At 40.5% G+C, this 16,099-nt stretch overlaps 1 protein-coding gene across 2 annotated transcripts in view; it reads right to left on the bottom strand.

Annotated features, from left to right (window-relative positions):
• Positions 1 to 5: 5 nt before the first annotated feature.
• LOC103458532 (cysteine-rich motor neuron 1 protein) overlaps positions 6 to 16,099 on the bottom strand; it is a 42,080-nt gene continuing 25,986 nt past the window's right edge. For both annotated transcript variants that reach the window (XM_008399428.3, XM_008399427.3), the window contains exons 6-15: positions 15,744 to 15,947; positions 14,823 to 14,951; positions 14,434 to 14,587; positions 10,658 to 10,779; positions 9,288 to 9,506; positions 7,080 to 7,295; positions 5,847 to 6,068; positions 4,428 to 4,550; positions 3,527 to 3,705; positions 6 to 2,704 (exon numbers count right to left, since the gene is read on the bottom strand). In XM_008399428.3, the coding sequence (XP_008397650.2) occupies positions 2,507 to 2,704; positions 3,527 to 3,705; positions 4,428 to 4,550; positions 5,847 to 6,068; positions 7,080 to 7,295; positions 9,288 to 9,506; positions 10,658 to 10,779; positions 14,434 to 14,587; positions 14,823 to 14,951; positions 15,744 to 15,947 (1,766 nt within the window). In that variant the 3' untranslated portion in view covers positions 6 to 2,506. The remainder of the gene's footprint in view (positions 2,705 to 3,526; positions 3,706 to 4,427; positions 4,551 to 5,846; positions 6,069 to 7,079; positions 7,296 to 9,287; positions 9,507 to 10,657; positions 10,780 to 14,433; positions 14,588 to 14,822; positions 14,952 to 15,743; positions 15,948 to 16,099) is intronic.

Genomic DNA, 16,099 nt, shown 5'->3' with positions numbered 1-16,099 from the left:
CAAGTTTATCAGCACAAGCCTCTCTGGTTCACACATTTATTTTTTTTTTAAATAAAAAGCATAAATGTTACAGTTTCTAATCTAGAAACATATTTACAAGATTTGCAGCACTGAAATAAATAAGGTAGAGAATATAGCAAAGAGAAATGATAAACGGTCTACAATGTACATTACATTTAGCTACTTAAAGCTATTTTCAATAAAGAAAAAAATCTCAAACTATAGTATTAATAAATAAAGCTATGTGAAAAAATAAATAAGGTTCTCTAACGTCTACGAATTTACGTTTTTACACATACGACAGAGCTTTTACGGTCCACTTTTTCGTTTTAAAGCTTATGATTCAAACAGACACGTGTACTGCAAACACTTCAGAATAAATTGGTTTCTGACCTATTTTGGCATTGGAACCGTTTCAGAATTGGGATATTGGCAAAGAAGAGACAACTCTGATCCAAAAACTAGACTGTTTTGCAATGCTTCTCGGAATCTGTCCTTTGTGCGGACCAAGCAGGTCCAGAACCTTCACCTCCAGTGGTTCAACATCTCTGTGTACCTAAAAAGTTCCTGATTAGGACTTTTATTCCTTCAGGAATTCTGAACGGTGATATTTTTTCCTCGCTGGCTCTGAAGAAAACAGAAATTTTACATATCAACACCTACACATTCTCAACTCCGATAATGACAACACTTCACATTAATATAATATAAACAGTGGATGATCCAAAACTCTTTATCCTTGTGTATACTACTTTTTTCTTGACACTGGCTAAAAGTTAAAACCAAAGTAATGTGTGTAAAAAAAAACAGAAAACACTAAGGCTGTAGAGTTAAAGCTCTATAAATAATAATCCCAAGCAAATTGCTGACATGTATAAACAGCAGCTATGTCGTAATTAAGTGAAAGAAGTGTTAAGGACATTCCTTGCCGATCCATTTTTTTTTTAACTTGGCTGGTCATAACCTGACACAACCTGAAGGAACATCAATCAGCCTGGTTCACCTCTAATAGCTTTCAAATGAGTTACAGAGCTCTGGCTGAAAGAAGATGACTGGAAGGTACGTTTTAGACTCGGTTCACCTCCAGTGTCTGCAGAAAAGTTAATATCCTTGAATTTTTTCACATTGACTCAAACTGAAGCCATAAATTTCAATGTTTCTTCTGGATTGTATGTGTTGGACCAACAAGAAAAAGAAAACAACCGTGGAAGCAAAAGGAAACATCATTTTCATTTTATTTATGAATAAAATTCTGAAAGGTGTGGTGTACTTGTATATTTAACCTTGTCTATAAATAGGTTGAGCCACAAACGTGGATAATTGTTTTGGCAGGACAGACTTTAGTTTTGAACTCCAATAAATCTCATATTTATGGATGAGTCATGCAGCAAGCAGATGGAAAAATGTTGCTCTGGTCACGTGAGACTGAAATATAATCTTTTGGCCAAGTTAAATTTCATGTGTGATGGATCCCTATGGTGAAACGTAGTGGTGGCAGAAATGGGATGAGAATCCAATTGGCTCCCTATGCAATTTGATAGTGAAAGAGATTCTTTGCAAAATACAATTGGTAAAAATTTTAGTCTTTATTTGGTGATGCTCCAAAAGACTTGCAGCTACAACTACTGGGAGACGTCTTTCTACAAAACCTTTCAGATTTTTATTTGTAAAAAAATCCCTAAAATCACATTTCCTTTCCCTTCAGAATTTCTTATGCTTTGTGTTGGTCAGTCACAGAAAATACTAGTAAAATGCATTGAATTTTCAGATTGTAATGTGACAAAATGTGTTCCAGGGATATGAATGCTTGAGCAAGGCACCGCAGCTGCTTTAACCGGGTTTCTTTGAAAAAGGAATGGCTCCACTCATTTGAAGTTAGACAAAGCTGTTATTTGTGAAGTGTGTGGGAATGTTCCAAATAGCATAAACATAACTTTAAAAATGGCTCTAAAGTAAGAAACAAAACAGAAACAAGAGCACATATGATACAAATCCTGTAAAAATATATAATAACTAAAATGAAAACCACACATTCTAATGCAGGGGTTTGAATCTGGCCTGCTAACGATGGTTACATCCACGATGCACTGCTGTATTTTGTGGGGTGGGGGGTTAGCATTCTTAATGTTCCTTTTATGCCACAGCCCAAACCCCTGTCCTAAAGCTTTTTCTCTTCCTCCTTCATCTGCAAAGTTCCAGTTTCAAACGAAACAGTAAGAAGCAAGTGTTTTACAGTACAAGAGTTTGATTCTGGCAGATGAGTCTCTCTGAATCCTCCTTGCAACCCAGAGTGGCTGTATTCTTAATACGTCCACTAGTCCATCGCCACTATAAGTTTGTCGCTCAACCGAACGTCCAAACTACGAAGATAATCGGCGAATGATGAAAAAAACAGCATATGGTCATATGCTTCTTGCTGAGTTTATCTCTCATACAAAAGAAAAAGTGGGAAAAACTGAGCAGTATGGGAATTTCTTTTGCCTCAGTTGCTGTTATAAATTTCTTTTTAGCGTGGCGTCCAGTCACTGCCCATGCTCAGTTTGGCCCTGGGAATGGTCATCTTCTCCGTGCAGGGAGGCGAGCTCATCTCTGGAGAGAAGTGGATGATGCCGCAGTCACTCTTCATATTCTGAAACTTATTCTCCTTGGATGGCTCCATGTAGATGACTGAATTCTTGTTCACGTGTTTCTTCAGGATGACCGTCTGTGGGGCGGGGGGGAAACAACGCATTAAGGTCATTATTTGGTAGACGTGCAGTGACAGCGTCATGATTTATGTTCACTGGCGCTCGCCTGTTATAGAAAGAGAGATAACTTGATATTTTGACATTATAGGCTCATTTAAAGGTTTATGGGTGGCACGACCTCTTGCTATCTGAAAGCAAAGAGCAAAGGGAAACACCATTTATTCTTAAGCTGTGACAGTTTTAGTACTGGCTGGGCCAGGAACGGGGGAAATCAGGGAAAATGCTTCCTAGGAAAAGTCAGAAATTAAGCTCAACTTAACAGTAACATTTCTTTGTTAGATATTTTGCTTAAAGACGGAGCAATCGGGATTTTGTGTCCTATTTCCGACCTGCACATACTGGATTTTGTATGATTCCAATTTCTCTCTAAGAACTTTAATAAAACTATAATAAAAGACAACACAGAAAGTTCTAATTTCTATAAAAAGCTAACCCCTACCTTGCCTTTGAGATTTCCAAATGAAAACAAACAGCTAAAAAGCTCAAATTGATAAACGGAAACTTTGTTGTACTCTTTTCAACCTTCCTGTTATCTGCTAGGTTGTACTCTCTCTGTTTTTCTGTCACAGCCTAAATGAACCAAAGTAATATTCCCACCTCCTGTCCTCAGTAGTAGCTTCCAAACTGAAGAGCACTTTTGTTAGTGTGACCTGATTGACGCTACATATTAAATGTAGCTGCACTCAAGTTGTGTTTCCGAAAAACTGTTTGCTGATTAGAGCCAGTCAAATCAAAACTCATCACGTCAACAGGCTATCAATTTGCGGATAATCGCTCACCTTCTTTGGTGCGCTGTAGCAGGACATCTGCACCCACTTCTTTTTCTTGTTGATGAGTAATGCCACAATGAGAAAGATAATGATGGCCAAAAGGAGTCCTGCGAGGATCCATGCAGCTGATTGGTAAACAAGTGCCATCTCCGTATGGCTGGGGTAGTTCTCACCCAAACGTGGCTGGTCTATGTGAGACAGAAAAGACATAGTACGTTTATGGATCTGGATTTCTACACATTTCTAAATACCTAAATGCTCCACTTTCTGGGGGCCTCTGTTTGTTTTTCCCTTTATTAAAGTATAAAAACAGAAGCTCCCTATAAATATACAGAAAATATTCCCAACCTTAGGTTGTAAATATATGCACTGATGGGCAGACAGATAAATAAAGGGACTGACTGACATATGCATAGATGAATGGAAGGACAGACATTTGCAGAGATTATCTGATTGAAAAATTGATCTATACAAGAACAGCATGTCTGAAATACAAATATTTTTTAAATACTCTTACTTTTTCCATGTTTATCCAGACCTGGAAAATACTTAAACTCCTTGGGAACTGATGTATTCATCCCATGGAAAACTTACTCTGCACTGTAACAGCAACATTTACTGACCCTAAATTGAAAACATCTTGTACTAATGATATACTCCTGGGCAGAGAAGTGGGTCCAGTCATTCAAAATGAAAAATGACTCCTGTCTCTCTCAGGAAGGATCATGTTTAGCTCAAGTCCATTTATCACTCTTGTTTTAATATACATTTCACTCATTTATTAAGCCATTCCCAACAGACCACATTAGCATAAACACTCTCAGGGACTGGCAGGAAGAGTTTGGCAAAGCTGCCATATAGCTAACAGGACAGAATCGGTACTGGAGGACGATGAAGATCAGACAGCTACCTGTATCAGCGGTGACAGGTGGGACAGTCACAGTTGTAATCCAAGATCCACTCTGCCATGTGGTGGTGACCACTTCATGCAGTGTCCTGGTGGATACAGTCACTGATGCTGATGTTGTTGATTCTGTTCAGACAGAAGCAAGATGCCAATATTTTCAGAGTTCTGCAGTGAGCTAGTGTTTACACTCCCTGGTGTTTCAGCTGATAAGCTGTGTTTATTGGATCTGTCATCCGAACTTCCACTGGGACGCTTTGTGCGCACATTACGTCAAAAGCTCTGTTTTCCATCGGCTAAATAACAAAACAGCTACACGTCAGTGCGAACAATAGGAGGGTATGCTTAGTTTTTCCTCTATAGGAAAAGCTGACATGGGATTTTGCCTTCCTGTGGTGCCAGCAGGCGAAAGCGTTATGGGCCGATGCAGCCAGGGGACAGGAAACACGTGTGAATGTGCGGATGCTCAAGGAATGTTTTCGTTCTGAGCGGACTGTGTGGGTCTGGCACATGGAATGTTTTCTATGTGATCCTGTTTGCCTGTTTAGTGTTTAAGTGGCTGGATCTAACAAATGGTCAGAGAATCAGTTTAAGCCCTCTCTTGTAGTAGCACCATGACTCATAACATTACAACCAATATTACTAACGCCATCATTCAAAAGTAGAGGGAAGTGATACAGCGCTTTGCAAAAGCCAAAAACAGTGTTTTGTTATATGCATCAATGTATTTTTGGCGGGAATTTTATGACACACTGGCATGTAGAAGTGGATGGGTGTGAAGTGTCAGAAGTTAGTGCATGGTTTTTGATGTTTTATATAAATAAAAACGCAAAAAGCGAGGAATGCATTTGTGAGTACATCTCACACATGAATACGAGCTTTGATCCTAACCACTACATTGTTGCTCCAACAGGTTTTCTTCCAGTATCGTTTTTAATTTAGCACAATCCCTCTTTTTGCTTACTCCGGCCACCTTCTTTGTCCCTACTAGAGAATATTACTGACACAGCATGAAGCCCCCACCACCATGTTTTGCTTTGAGGTTGGTGTGCAGAGTTTGATTTCTACCAATTTCTGTATCATCTGACCAGAGCACCTCCTTTTAGATGTTTGTTGTGTCGCCTATGTGCCTCGTATAATACAAAAAAACCCACACTTCTCATTGCTTTTATTAAACACTGGCTTTTTTCTTGCCACTTTTCCATAAGGGTCTGATTTGTGGACCAAATGACTAATAATAACCTGTTGACAAATTCTGTGCTATTTTGTATTGGTCTCATATAAAATCCCCCCCACCCAAAGCACTATGCATAATTTCAAATGTGCCAACTAAACGAAACACTGTTTCAACTAAGGATAACTTCCCAGAACAAAAGGCAGCTTTCTCCTGTCTATGTTTTTCTCGACACCCACCCAAAAACGTACCGAGACAATGTGGGCAGCACTGGCCTTTGAGTAAAACCGGCACCCTGCAGCTGGCTGCCGGACAGTGTTGGGAGAAACACTGAATAGTGCCGTTGTTGCACGTGCAGCTCGTGCAGGCGTTGGCCTTCCAGGAGTCCCCGGCTTGCAGCATGTCTCCTTCGGCGGTTATGCAGAACTCCTGTTGGCTGCCGTTCACTGGTAGCAAGTTGCTCTCTGTCTCTTCTGTCGGTGGACACATGCAAATCTGATCAGTAATGAAACACTGCAGAAGCCTGTCACATTAGAGCCACTTACATCGCTTGAGTAAAGCCAGAAATACGTGTGAACAGCTAACGGAGAATGCCGCGCATTGCCTAATTGAGAGCTCAGCTTCTAAGTGACCCGCAATATTTAACGTTTCAATCCACAAGGGCTACAGGGCTGTCGCGGCAGCTTTCCAGGTGACTCTCTTTGGCAGCTGTCACTAAAGCCCAAACTCTTATCTCCATCTTTGACAAGGCTGCAGGGCTGAGATCTATGGCCTTTTAATGACCATACTAAGGGGGACTCAGTCAGCATGTACACACTCCACTGTACACATCCATTACAAGGCTTATCAGCGAGATGTATGTTATTCTCACATTCCTGGTGACCAGGCCCATATATATATCAAAGTGCGGCCTCTGACAGTCCGTTTTTGTGTGCGGAGATGCAGGGATAAGGCAGGCCGGCATTCTCGAGGAGCAGCTCTCAGATGCAGTCATGCATGGATGATTTGTGGGCCTCATTCTTGGGAGTGCATGGGAAATGTTGTTTGCAAGTTTATAAATGTGTGAGACATTCTGAAATGTTTGGCTTCAGTTGTAAATAAAATGTGCATGTGGTTTTACGTTTGCCCCAGCAGTGGAGCACTACAGATGCAGAAAGATTACAGTCTCGTCCCATCAGCAATCAGACAGTTAGACGAGTCTCTGATGTGGGCCGCTGGGTGAAAGCAGTCCACATGTTGTGCTTCTTGCCTGGAGGAGTTCTACGTAAACGCAACCGGTCTTTGCTGGTTTCTTTATGGGCCTCTGTGCTTGACATAAAACTGGCCGCAAAGAGCAACATGCGAGACCCTACAAAACCACATGCTGATAGCACATCAACAGCAGCTTTAAACAACCCTGACCTGCTTCACATGGCCCCCTCCTAAAGCTGTTCAACCTTGTTGTTTTCCTGAAAGGAACCCCCTCCTTTCCCTCTTTTTATTACCTGGGCACATATGGCAACAGGTGTCCTTGTTTCTGACGGGTGTCTGGCAAAGCGCTGGGGGACAAACTTCTATGTCGCACAGGACGCGTCCCTTCCTGCAGGTGCAGCGCATGCACTCGTTCAGGTTCCAAGTTTCCCCCTCCACATACAATTCCCCTCCAGGTGCTCTGCACACCACCATGTCCATCCCCTCAGGCTGGCCACTGCCGGACTCATCTGATGGAAAAAAGAAACAATTTGTTTCTCTTGTTTTCTGTAGTTACCATAAACACCTTATGTCTGACCTTTAACAAACTTTTAATTGTCTCCCTGAACTACCTTGAAAATAGCTTGGCTGGACAATTTCAAGCCTCTTTCAGATACTCCTTTGTTCTGATGTCTACATGTCTTTGTTTCAGCTCAAAATCCTCTGACAGGTCCTGACTTGGAATGAAATTGAAACACCAGTACGTCCCTGACGCACCTCTGGAGATGGTAGTAAACACACAACTAACCGCAGGGTATAAAAAAGACTCAATTTTCACAGAAGACGTCATATCTTTCTTCACTGTCAATCTAAATAATTTGACAAATATGTGCTGATGTTGGTAGAAAACAACAAGCTTGAGAAAATATGTGACAGCTGTCGGGGTTAGCCATAACAACCTCTGATGAATCCCCTGCTTCGTGAATCTCCTGAGTGAATTGTTTTAGAATGATTGCTTATATTTTTAAGCCCTCACTCTAGTTTAAAAAAATAGGGAGGAAAAAATATGTTGTATAATCCTCTTGATGCAACAGTTTTAATTAATTTGACTAATGATGAAGAAACCTTTGCCTGCTTCTCTTAAATAAAAAGGAGCTTTGAGGAATTTTACTTGATTTCTAATTATTGACAACTGTATTTATAATTATGAATATGAATATATGTATTTATATTCAGAAACATAATTAAAAGTAGTCATCAAATCTGACACAAAGAGTAAATTACAGCTTGATTTAATCATGATCAATCAGATTTTTTTTTTTTTAGCAATATCTTGTTACGATGAAGGTCAGAGGCGATAAGTGCAGATCAATGTCTAATAAAAAGAAGCCTCTGGCACCGTACAGAAGTCTGTTTTTTTCACACACTTAGCCGAAAACATCTTTAGTGTCTCACAGAGCGCAGAGCACATCTGCAAAGAGTTAAGACTGTTGTCCCCTGACTGAAAAGGGTGCTTAGCAGAAAGTAGAAGACAGTCTTTCATTTCTAAATATTTGAACAGCCAGCTGAGTCACCCCTCCATAAATATCCCTTACAAGTGGGAGAATTGTGGATATAAAAGTGTGGGTGTGGATCAGTGCGCTTTCCAGTTCCAAAAAAACACATAGAGAGTGTGACTGTGCCCAATCGAGAGGCCATGAAGTTTAGAATCTAAAAGTTGGATTATGATATGTTATTACCACATGAGGAAAGTGTTTAGGTACAACTGCTGCTAGTGTGACCACACCATGCAAACTCTGCTATGTTGTTGGAAAGGAAAGACTTCAAGGTTTCATCAAACAGTTTCTCTCTTATTATCACAGTGTCTGTCGTAAGACTGTTGTCTGAATAAAAAGACACATGCTGCGTGTGTATCTGTGTTCCAAACCAAGTGTAGGTTTCTGGCTTCAGTAGTGATTGTTTACAATTTTTTATATTGTTTTAATGAGGCTACAAGCAGCTAATACTGCAACTCTGATCTTAAAAGAGACATAGAAGTGTATTCCTTTATTTGTTTTATGTATCTTTGAACTGTGGCCACATTGGGATGGTTAATTACAGAGAAGTGGATGATTATTTACAATGAAGATGGACACTAGTGCCATCTCCACCGTTGGCTGTTCCAATAGTCAGCAGATGTTGCTTAGGGATGTCAAGACCTAATCTGGCTAATTTGTCATAGACTCTACTCTTGATATTTTTACTATTTCTATTTGCTTTACGTTGCTTCTTTTTAAGCTAATTAATTATTTTATTCATGTTTTCTAACCGTAGCTTCCTTTTTTTCTTTTTAGCTGCTCCTATCTATTTGTTGCTGTGCAGCACTTTGGTGCAACTTGCTTGATGGAAACAAAGCTGGCATGGTTTGATTTTGGACTTTGCTGCCAGTGAAAGCTCATTATCTTGTCTTATGTTGTAGTTATTGCAACAAGACATGTTCATAAAGTTGAGACATGGGGATGTTTCTCACAGTGAAGCCTTACCTTCACATGTAGGACAGCATTGGCCAGACTTGACAACAGGTTGAGAGCAGCTGGGCATGGGGCATGATATGAGGACACACATCTCCCGCCCAGAGAGGCAGTAGCAGTCACGGCAGCCGTCGTGCCAGCTGTCACCCTCCTCATACCTGCGGCCATTGGAGGTGAGGCAGAAGCTGGGCATACTCGCTGGGACGGTTGTGCTTGGAACTTGGTCAATTTCTAGAAACACAAATATATGATATATAGAAAGAATGACCTTTTCGGTCTAGAAAGAGTACAAAAAAACAAGCAGTTCATGTTCTTTTCACTTAGAGAAAAAGCAGTTCTTACTGACAGCCACATAGTTACTTCTACGTCATTTCACTCAGTGAGATTGTTTTTTGAGATTGTTCAAATGCACCCAGAGACCTTGTTAAAAGCAAGAAATTGTCAAGTTGTCACAACACAGCTTTTACAGTTTTAAATGATCTGGAGCACAGCTTGAACTCTGTGAACTCTCGAACTTAGGCAGATGCTTACAGGACTATTCATCTAGATTTTAGGTCTGAAAAACACCAATAAATTTAAACCGACTTCCAAAAATGTTTTCTCTTTCATTTACATTTTCCCAAATCTAAAACAGAAGCTCATTCAGAATTTTTAACTCAAGTAAACAGAGGATTATTTACAGAAGGTGTTGTCGAGTTTTTTGTTTGTGTTTGTAGAAAGGAACCCAGGTGTACCGCTGCTCCCTCTATCCAAGAAAACCAGGAGATCAAATATTTGTAATATGCCTAAATTGGAAAAATAAACGCATAGCATGAAATGTGATCCAGCATCAATGTGGCACCTGAAAATAATTTCTAAATTGAAGGTTTTAGGTAATTCTTAGCAACTGCAGTTACACAAACATGCACTGGAGAAAACTAAACACTTAACAGGAAAACTTTTCATCTCACTGGGGAGGAGCAAAAGGTCACAGAACCAAAAATCTCCCATAGGATCAAAGCCGCATTCTCCTGTTTTTAAGCTTTTAACTCCAGGATTGTTTAGTGCTAATGTTCAGATTTGCTATAGGAGTTTACGTAACTTATCTCATATTCATGTTGATCTTAAGGTAAATGAGACGGTTTTAGCAGAGAGACTACTAATCAAATATCCCTACATCTACATTTGCCTTTAAAAGACCCAGTAATTTATCTTATTAGAATAAATCGTCGGTTGAATGAAAACAATCAAGATGCAGTAGAACCCAGAAAACTAAACATATGATGAATCCAAGTTAGATTATTGTGCATTTCAGTTATAATTTCTGGTGAGCTAAAACTTGGAGATGTCCTGTTTTTACCAGTGCTGAGATTAGATTCGGTACTTAACAGTTACTTTGATACCTTTGCACGTGCAGATGTTGCAGCCCTTCCTGTTCTGTCGATAGCCATTGCTACAGTACTTGTCGCAGGTGAAGGGAGGACATTTCACACAACGACACATTTCACAGCCATGTTTGTTCCTCCTGCAGGGTGAGACACACATTGAAGCACGTGTGATCAAAAGTCTGTTATTGCAATGGCAAATTAGCTATGATGTCCCACATAATTGTTTCAAAGACTGGATTTCTTCTAGATCTGTGAAGAAACATGGTCTTGTGACACATTGAAAGAAGTATTCTAAAGTCACGAACAATCAACATCTGGACCGGTTTTTCTTTCTTTATACTGGTTTCTTTGAAGAATGTCAAATAAAAGTCAACATGCGAGTTGCTTGTGGTTTGAATATCATACCAATCCTAAAGACTCTGAAAGGGGCACTTTAAAGCCAATTCAGATGCTTTCAATTCTGCCTGTTGCCATCTTTATTGCCCCAGAATCTCCAGTTGGTACATAAAAGTGTTTGTGAGCAGTGGACTGGTAAGAGTTAGGGTAGATTTTAAAACATTGTTGTTGACGTTACAGAAAAAGATGGTGGAAGAAGTGGGCTTCCGATGGCCAACCTGATAATAGACAGTTTTACTTGAGTGGAAGAGAAAGAAACTTGGGAGGAAAGTTATAAGTATAGATTTCATGCAGAGAGAGAAGCAGAATGAAATGCAGAAGCTGGAAACAGGACAGATGGATTCAATTATCTGCCCAATAAACATGGATGGGTTACAGCTTGATGAACTGTCAAATCACAGATAAAAGAATAAGCCATATCCACACCTTTACCATTCACTCAGCTTTCCTCTTTGACTTTCTCTCCAGTTACGCTATCATTTTTTAAATTTCGATTCTTATGCCATTTCATTAAACCCAAATAATCACACCATTAATCTTTGTCTGCCGAAATCAAACAGACTCCAAAATCTATAATGCACTGCATAAAGTGGATGCAAATCTCAGGTTCAGCAAACTGAAGACTCGATTTATGCTGAAACAGCAATAAGAGTGATAGAAACAACACTGTGAGTGGCCAGCCAGCGCCTCTCTGTACAAATACTGAGAGAGTGTGTGGAGCAACCTTATAGCAAGGCTTTGTTTGTGGAATGCAAAGCAAGGCTTTGGGCTCCAGAGGGGATACAGGTTCTTGGGGAGACACGGGGGGCCTTGTTAATAGACTGCTGGCTCAGCAGAATTTCTATTGTAATGTCTGGAAAAAAGCCATTCAAAGTCTGTGTTCACAATGTGGATATTTTTAACTAAGAAGGATAAATCTGATTCGACTTTGTGGATGTTCTCTGCATAAGTATTCACAAATCTAAAAGTTTTTTGTTTTTTTTAATCACATTATTGCCACAAGCTTCAATATAACTTATTGGATGTTCTTATGACAAACAGAAATTAGTGCATAACTTTGAAGTGAAAATAAATGGATACACAACTTGTTGTCACCAAAAGAAACACAATGAGTCAAATTTGTGTTAGTCTATCACCATATAAAAAGTTCATAAGGTACAAAAAAGGCTAGTGCAAAGAACTTTATATAAACTGGTAATTCTAGAGGAGATTCTTCAAAACACACCTAATCCATTTTCCAGGGTTTGTTTTTCTCCTAGTTTGGATTTGAACACCAAAAAACTCACAGGATGTCATCAAGTGATCATTATAACTTGGTTTTTGTTTTGCTTCGTGGTAGCTACAATCAGGAGTGTGAGAGGACAAATCTGCACTGTGAGACACACAGGCTCTCAGAGGATTTCAGACTTCTAAGGCAAGACACAAACAGCTGCTTAGGAAGGATAAAACAAAGACTTCCTGCTCTTCTTTCTGCCCCCACAGGATCCTTCTCTATACTTTCTTCCTTTCTTTGCAACTATATTAGGCCTGTCTTCAGCCATAGCTCCCGGATGCAAGGTTGGATATTAGAAGTATCAAGGCTGTATATGTTTCTTGCGGCTGTCTTTGGTCCTGATGCAGTTTTGATTGTTGCTTTGAGACAGGATGATGATTTATGAAATGAGACTAGTGCCTGGGGACTAAGCATTCTGGCACAGAGCGCTCCCAGATGTTTGATTGGGCTAAATGGGATTAGGAGGGGAAAGAGTTTCAGGGAGCTGAAAGGCTAACGTGGACCCCACAGAAACTTAATCGCACTCAAAAAGAGACACATTCATTCACAGATTCAGAATCCTGGGAATGGCCACCAAGGTAGATGGGTGCTTTGATCGCGGATGCCAAATAGCTGCTGACATACTGACTAATGAGCAAGCACAGGCTGCAAGGTAATGCTCGATAAGATTCAATAAGCACTCAGCTGATTATATAAACACAGCAATTTACTGTGCACACAAGAGGTGACAGGTCTAAAACACATAAAGCACTTGATTAACATGGTTCTTAAAGGAATTGATGAAGTCCTCTCCCGGACCCCGACAAAGAAAATCAAAATTTCTGAAGTTCAAAACCCTTAAGTGTTTTTGCTTTTCGTATGAGTTTTAGTTAGAATACTGGATTTCTGTGTAACATTGTGACTTAGGATCTCTTCCATTCATTTTCTGTCAACTTCTTGTGCCTGACAATAAGGCCTGCTTGGAGTGACTCCCCTCCCCCTCAGTCAATCTGAATGACATATTATGCAATATAGATATATAATTTAGTTTGATTTGATTTAGTTAAAAGTTATTCTATGTGACTTACAAATTGCTTATATTATCTAATGAACAATCTAATAAATGTATTACATACAATTTATATGCCTCTGATTTTAATAATTTAGATAATGTCTACATATTTAGATATGAATAAATTAGGATTAAGTTAAAACTGAATCAGTCAGCTGGATAAATCTGTCTCATTAACGCAATGCAGGCACCGACTTAATCAGAAATATGCAACAAAATCGTTTCTCATTTAATCAAGAGAAAGCACAGCAGTCAACATTTTAGCTGCATAAAGTGCTTTCAGCAGATTAAAAGTTGCATCCATCCATCCATCCATCCATCCATTTTCTAACACCCTTGTCCCTTAGTGGGGTCAGGAGGGTTGCTGGTGCCCATCTCCAGCTAACGTCCTGGGCGAGAGGCGGGGTTCACCCTGGACAGGTCGCCAGTCTGTCACAGATTAAAAGTCTTTATTAGCAGCTCATTAGTAGTTATCAGTTGTCAAAACAGTTGAGTAAAGTGCTTCTGGCAGATACAAACTGATGCGTCGTCTTGTCAAAGTTTTCAGGAACAAAACAATACATAACCACAAAATAGTCCATAGTCCGTCCATCCATCCATCCATCCATCCATCCATCCATCCATCCATCCATCCATCCATCCATCCATCCATCCATCCATCCATCCATCCATCCATCCATCCATCCATCCATCCATCCATCCATCCATCCATCCATCCATCCATCCATCCATCCATCCATCCATCCATCCATCCATTTTCTAACACCCTTGTCCCTTAGTGGGGTCAGGAGGGTTGCTGGTGCCCATCTCCAGCTAACGTCCTGGGCGAGAGGCGGGGTTCACCCTGGACAGGTCGCCAGTCTGTCACAGGGCAACACAGAGACACACAGGACAAACAACCATGCACACACACACAAAATAGTGAAGGTGCAAAAACAACCTGCAGAGTCAACAGAAACAGATGACGTAAAACAGGCTGAAACCACGGGCCTGTTTAAACAGATGTTAAGACAGATGAGAATAGCTGGATTTGAGTGATGAGAAACCCATTGGGTCATCGGGTGAACATACACATATCCATAAGGGCAGGTCTTTGTGCAGGTCAGGGTTCGGCACTTGGGAGTGAGGATGCTGCACTCACACACCTCGCAGCCCAAATCATCCTTCTCATATCCCGTCGGACATTGCAGAGGACAGTACTTTCCCAAGTCAGGACAGGAGTCATCTGAAAGAGTTGAGTTAGAAAGGTCATCTTGTAAAGCTTTAGAAAAGCAAAGACATAGTGTTCCATTTGGTTGTGCACACAAAGATTCCGCTGACAGAGCATTTTGTCAGAGGGATCTGACAAAATGGAATCAGAGCATTGATCATTTTCAACAAGAAAATGATAAATGCTTATATCAGATGTTTATTACACTAAAATCAATTCCCTGAGATTTCAAACCAAAGCTAAAACTTACTGTTGAGACACTGGCAGAGGAGGCACCCATTGTGGTCCTGTTGGAAGCCATAGGGGCATTCATTCCCTGAAAGGGAGCAATTTTCCAATGGTGGACATAGCAAAGGGCTAACTGTTTCATAGGATGGCTCTGCAAAATGAAAGAACAGTGACAGACATAGCATTATGACATAAAAATATAACTTTATCAAACGTAAATGAGCATTTGTTTAAACCCCCTCTGATGCAACGTCTAATCTTTCTTTCCATCTGTGATAGCTACCTATTTGCACATTTACACTGCTCTAAACAGCAATTACAGATAACTGCAGAGCAATTACACTGCACTAAGGTAGGTTACACTCTAAGATGGGATGGTACGTCTGTGTGTTGCTTAGTGGCCTCCCATTAATAAGTTTAATGTGTCTGGCACACGCAGAAGCTTCAGTCTGCCAGTTTAGTGGAAAAAAGCATCCCTGGGGGCTTAATGCAAATTCACGCATGGCTCCAGACTGCCTTGTGTTTGGGCCAACTTTACTGTAAATCTGCATTATAAATAAGAATAGAACAACTGAACCGTTCTTGGGACGTTCTGTGGGAGGAGTGGCTCGTCGAGCTGTAACTAATTTTACGAAGAAAGAAAAGATCAAGCTCAATTATGCAGCCTCCCGCTTTGAAAGCATGCCGTAACCTCATCCACACAGGTGGGTCTCATTTTGGTGGGCAAGGGCAATAAAGAAATACAAAGAACCCTACAGCTTGAAGAATGCACTATGGCCTCCCCTTTAATGAGCCCATGCCGATATATTCTTTGTAGTAAAGCTGCAGGGCCACAAGAGCCTTACCCGTGCGGTATGTGGATTAATGTGCAGCTCAGAGAATTTGGCTGTCTGTTAAACTTAATAAATACGACGGGATGCTTGGTTAGAAAGCCCTCCGATACCTTCGCAGAAGGGACAGCATTCTCCAGGGATCTTTACAGGGTTCTGGCAACTCTGTTTGCAGGCCATGGCTGTACAGTGTGGATCCCCATCCACACACTGACAGAATGTGCAGTCGTCTTCTTTCCACTGTTCCTCGTGGGTTCGGAGTTTGTTATTCACCCAGCAGCTAGCCTTAGTGCTGTCCATCGACATCAACTCAACATCTGAGGAAGAAAAATGCACATCCGTTATGCAATTCTGGTACAAAAGTAAAGGAAGAAAGGAACATTTTATGTACTTTTGTTTTCTGAAGCTCTGTTTATAGTTTACTTGGGTGTCAAAATAAAACCGTTTTCAGAGTTGATCCCCCGTCCTC

This window comes from Poecilia reticulata, chromosome 22, assembly GCF_904066995.2.
Source record: "Poecilia reticulata chromosome 22, P_reticulata-male-v2, whole genome shotgun sequence".
Taxonomy (NCBI): Eukaryota; Metazoa; Chordata; class Actinopteri; order Cyprinodontiformes; family Poeciliidae; genus Poecilia; species Poecilia reticulata.
This window is presented reverse-complemented; position numbering and strand designations above follow the sequence as displayed.